General features: G+C 41.7%; 1 protein-coding gene across 3 annotated transcripts in view; it reads left to right on the top strand.

Annotated features, from left to right (window-relative positions):
* LOC116352751 (methylmalonic aciduria and homocystinuria type D homolog, mitochondrial-like) overlaps window positions 1-4,381 on the top strand; it is a 4,820-nt gene extending 439 nt beyond the window's left edge. For all 3 annotated transcript variants that reach the window (XM_031817359.1, XM_031817360.1, XM_031817361.1), the window contains exons 2-8: window positions 208-246; window positions 369-516; window positions 1,156-1,376; window positions 1,558-1,666; window positions 2,372-2,490; window positions 3,182-3,268; window positions 3,448-4,381. In XM_031817359.1, coding sequence (XP_031673219.1) covers window positions 238-246; window positions 369-516; window positions 1,156-1,376; window positions 1,558-1,666; window positions 2,372-2,490; window positions 3,182-3,268; window positions 3,448-3,663 — 909 coding nt within the window. In that variant the 5' untranslated portion in view covers window positions 208-237 and the 3' untranslated portion in view covers window positions 3,664-4,381. The remainder of the gene's footprint in view (window positions 1-207; window positions 247-368; window positions 517-1,155; window positions 1,377-1,557; window positions 1,667-2,371; window positions 2,491-3,181; window positions 3,269-3,447) is intronic.
* Window positions 4,382-5,218: the final 837 nt, after the last annotated feature.

Here is a 5,218-nt window from a genome sequence, read left to right as displayed (position 1 = left end):
TAGCAGTAAACAACAATATGACGCAATCGCTAAGATAACACTCATAGTATATAACCGTACAAGCTAACTTGCAACATAAAGTTCACGTTTGATCAATTCAATTATATTTCCCAACTGTGCTGTATTCTGTCTGTGCTGCATGGGTTATTAGCTGTCCTATTATGTAAAGTCACACATGTAGTATTCATCTTCTTTCCACATCTTCAGGTGTGAAACTAGTGACAGAGGGCCACCGGGATGACTAGTGTAAGTACTAAACCTTTACATTACAACATATATTAGACGGTAATGTAATAGTATTGTGCTATAATACTGTAACTAGGGTGCTTGACGCTTTTCCTCTGATTGGTTGATTAATAACCGTGTAGGTGCTGTGTGGCCGAGCCCGGCTGGTGATGACCCAGTCGTCAGGGTGTCAGGCCCTAGCTGCACTCAGGGTGGGCTGGATACGAACCTTCTCAGCTGCTGGTTCTGATGAGCCTTATTTTGTCGTGTCACGGGGGGACTCAGACTCAGGTAGGTTACTGCTATATCGACCACAACACTGGTTCATTTGTTATTTTCGACCAACTGTGACCGTATTTTGGCCTGTGCGTTTTTGAGTTATGAGTTGTAATTACAGTGAGTTCGGAAAGTATTCAGACCCCTTCCTATTTTCCACATTTTGTTACAGACTTATTCTAAAATGTATTATATTTTAAAAATCCCTCATTACTCTACACACCACCCAATCATGACAAAGCGAAAACAGGTTATATTCTTTCGGTGCAAATTCATAAAAAAAATTCTAACCATATTTAGGTAAGTTTTCCAACCCGCTGCCAAAGGTGCTTCAGCAAAGTACTGAGTAACGGGTCTGAATACTTATGTAAATGTGATATTTCCGTTTTTAATTTTTAATTCATCATGTGGTATTGTGTGTAGATTGATGAGGGGAAACAACTATTTAATCCATTTTAGAATAAGGCTGTAACGTAACAAGATGTTAGTTACAAGTTATGGGGTCTGAATACTTACCGAATGCACTGTATGCAATAAAAATTACATTGAGAAAATGATCTCAAACTTTCCATAACTATAGCTACTGTTAGGCAGAACATACATTGTCAAACAGATTTAACATTATAGTATTATACTCCTCTTTCTCCCTACCAGGCCCTAGGACAGTATGGCCTGATGAGAACATGGGACCCTTTGGCCCCCAGGACCAGCGGTTCCAGTTGCCAGGTAACTCAGGCTTTGACTTTCACCTGGAAGGCATGGCAGACCAGAAGATTAAAGGCCCAGTCCACAGGACGGTACCTGACGTTCTGACTGCTGCTACTAGCAACGAGAGACATGAGTTTGTAATGGCCCAGTTTGTCAGCGAGTTTCAGGTAAATACGTCACTCACAATAACTCCTTAACTAAAAGAAACGTGTCCTTATTCAATTGTAAATAAAAATGGATATTATTCTTAAACATTTCCAAAATATATTTCTATAATTTAAAACATTTCTATTATGTTTCATACTGGTAGAGTTATATGTTGAATACTTAGATGTTTTTTCTTTGTAGGGCAAAATTGGTCACATGTTATCGAGGAGCGTCCGCAAGGCAGAGCACTACTTTGATCAGCCCAATGTGGACTGTTCTATACAGACCTGTCCTGAGCTGCTGAAGAAAGGTAGCATGGTGTAATCATACTTATATTATCATACTTATCATAACATTAACTATTCATGTCTGGGTTTTTTACCCCTTTTTCTCCCCAATTTCGTGGTATCCAATTGTTTTAGTAGTTACTATCTTGTCTCATCGCTACAACTCCCGTACGGGCTCGGGAGAGACGAAGGTTGAAAGTCATGCGTCCTCCAATACTCAACCAAGCCGCACTGCTTCTTAACACAGCGCGCATCCAACCTGGAAGCCAGCCGCACCAATGTGTTGGAGGAAACACCGTGCACCTGGCAACCTTGGTTAGCGCGCACTGCGCCCGGCCTGCCACAGGAGTCGCGATGAGACAAGGATATCCCTACCGGCCAAGCCCTCCCTAACCCGGACGACGCTAGGCCAATTGTGCGTCGCCCCACGGACCTCCCCGTCGCGAGCCCGGGCGCGAACCCAGAGTCTCTGGTGGCACAGCTGGCGCTGCAATACAGCGCCTTTAACCACTGCGCCACCCGGGAGGCCCCCATTCATGTCATGTTTTATCAACCGCAGCCCACACGTCAGATAGTTTATATTGCATACAGCCATGTCCACTAGGGGGAAGTAACTGCATTGCTAATGTCACTAATGTTGTCCAAGTGGGTGATAGCTGACTTTTCTGTAGGCCTATTGGCTAGCTAGCAGTTGAATGTGTAACACGTCTCTTCATTTCCTCTGTTAGAGTTTGAATCCTATTTCCCCTCGGCCCCAGCCAGCGCCATCACTGTTGTCACGGTGAAACACACGAGATGTGAGGTGATCGACAAAGAAGTGATCGACAGAGAACAGCTTCTTCACAAAGTGAGTTGGAATGTCCACTGGTTGTTTCCCATTGATATGGATTCAGTGATGCTAAGTTCAGTAAATGATTCTGCCATCACATTTTGGAGTTGTAGGCCTGTGTACTTATTGAAGGTCTTACTCTGTACCTCCCCTTTATTGGTGAACTGTTTTCTTGTCTGTTAACTGTCAGTTAGTTTGACTACTGACAGATACTAGATGTTTTCTGTTATTTCAGTTAGTTTGACTACTGACAGATACTAGATGTTTTCAGTTAGTTTGACTACTGACAGATACTAGATGTTTTCAGTTAGTTTGACTACTGACAGATACTAGATGTTTTCAGTTAGTTTGACTACTGACAGATACTAGATGTTTTCAGTTAGTTTAACTACTGACAGATACTGGATGTTTTCAGTTAGTTTGACTACTGACAGATAATGGATGTTTTCTGTTATTTCAGTTAGTTTGACTACTGACAGATACTAGATGTTTTCAGTTAGTTTGACTACTGACAGATACTAGATGTTTTCTGTTATTTCAGTTAGTTTGACTACTGACAGATACTGGATGTTTTCAGTTAGTTTGACTACTGACAGATAATGGATGTTTTCTGTTATTTCAGTTAGTTTGACTACTGACAGATACTAGATGTTTTCAGTTAGTTTGACTACTGACAGACAGATAATGGATGTTTTCTGTTATTTCCCAGTTTGTTAGTGGTGCTAAGGAAATCTGCTTTGCTCTGTGGACAGCTGGCTTCTGGGCTGACTTCATTGACCCCTCATCAGGATCAGCTGTGAGTTGTTCTCCTACCTGTTTGTTTGTTTATTGTTTATGTCAAAATATCTATATAATGTGTAATACATATGTAATATTCATGTACTGTTTACTGTGCTTCATCAATCTGAGATATCTTCCAGGAGACAGTATGTAGTCTTCAAGACAACCACATCATTCCTTTGTCTTGTCCCACAGTTCTTTGGATCTCACTCCAACCACCCACTACTCAAAGAGGAGGAGTGGAGCCGTCTAGGTTTCCACATCGAGGCCTCTGGATCCTGCACAGTTATCCGTCACGTCCTGAGGGGAACACCTACGTTTGTTGGAACTGTTTTCACCACTGCACCTGCTAACAGTGACGTCATGGAAAGACTTCAAGGCCAGTCAAGTGCATTTGAAGACGGGGACTAGTTTTTATATTTTGTTATCACCATGTGAGAATGATGTATCTCACTATCCAAACGACTGTTTGTGCCCTGACCTCTGTTTGTTCACTCTGGATTGTTTTGGAGGAAAAGCGTTGGCCGTTATGCCGTTGTCTTCACCACACCAGCATGGAGAGGAAGTTCTAACCTGGTCCCAGATCTGTTTGTGTTGTTCTGTTAGTGCTGCCAAAGTTGGTAAGAGGACACAAACAGATCTGGGACCAGGCTATATAACTATGTACTTGGAAGTAGACAGGTAGGTTGCGTACAGTAGTGCTGTCGTTGACTGATGATATCATAAAGACTTGACTGAGGAAGATCCCTTTGACAGCTGTGTTTAAACACCCAATAAACCACCTAGCTACCTTTGACTGAGGGCCCTTTTTCTGGCCTTGGTGCTGAAGAGCCGTGAGATAGAACTCCGAAGGCAATGTTCTGCATTCACGGTAAACGCTGCATATCTCAGTTCAATCTGAAATAATCTTTACATTTATATCGTGCTGTAACACTCAAATTCAGCACTACGGATTGAATCTAGTCTAATATAGTTAACACTTTCAGACTAATCTAGTGTCTACAGAGTATTGCTACTGTACGGGGTTTTCCTTCACTTGCACAATGGGAATAGAAATATGGTGTCTTGGAGGAGCCTGTTGTACGTTTCCACCAAAATGAATTAAAATGTCTATGTTGCTGGTATGGTACACACATCATTCAGTCATTTAATTATTCAATCATCTAATGTATGTAAGAAAGTAGCGACTTGTGAGGCAACACACAACACTAAACAAAATAATGAATAGCTAATCCAAAAGAGATTTTCAGTTTGTCCTCTGTCCTCCTTGCATACAATGCAATTAACTCTTTGCTAATTTCCTAGCGCTAATTAGGGAACACAAACACTAGGAGAAATTGAAATGAATATGCCTGGCCTTGAGGTAATGCGTTACTTTGCATCTCAGTGCTAGAGGTGTTCGAATCCATACTGTATCTGAACCGGCCGTGATTGGGAGTCCCTTAAAAATATCACTTCTGGGCCTTCTCTTTTAGTAAAGTGTTCCCAGGACAAAGAGTATGTTGTTTGGGTAAGAGAAACATCTCATTTCACACCTCTAAAAACTTTAGGTTAAACACTGATTTGAGAAGGACTGATGGGTTTGGAACTGTGCCCATCCAGTCTGACGGCCAGAATCAGATAAAGGAAGCTCTTTAAAATGAAACACCCCTGCAGCTTAACATAATCTCCTTCACAAGGCTTTTAAACTACACCTCCTGGACGCAGAGGCTCTGAGAAAGACCTTACCTTTTTACTTCCTGGAGAGGAAAGCAGAGAGGTGAGAAAAAGAGAAGGGTGTTAGAATGGTCCTTTTTTTTCTGCACCTCTAAACTCCAAACCTTTATTTCTGCCTAATGTTACCTTCACTGTGAAACCTTACCTCAGTCGGACTCCACACGCCTCATGCGGGATCTAAAATATCTTGCATTCCACAAACAACTACACTATCTGGTTATGTGGATACTGTTTATACTGTAGAAACATG

The sequence above is a fragment of the Oncorhynchus kisutch genome, unplaced genomic scaffold, assembly GCF_002021735.2.
Source record: "Oncorhynchus kisutch isolate 150728-3 unplaced genomic scaffold, Okis_V2 scaffold1000, whole genome shotgun sequence".
Taxonomy (NCBI): Eukaryota; Metazoa; Chordata; class Actinopteri; order Salmoniformes; family Salmonidae; genus Oncorhynchus; species Oncorhynchus kisutch.
Note: the sequence above shows the minus strand (reverse complement) of the source record. Positions and strands in the feature narration are given on the sequence as shown.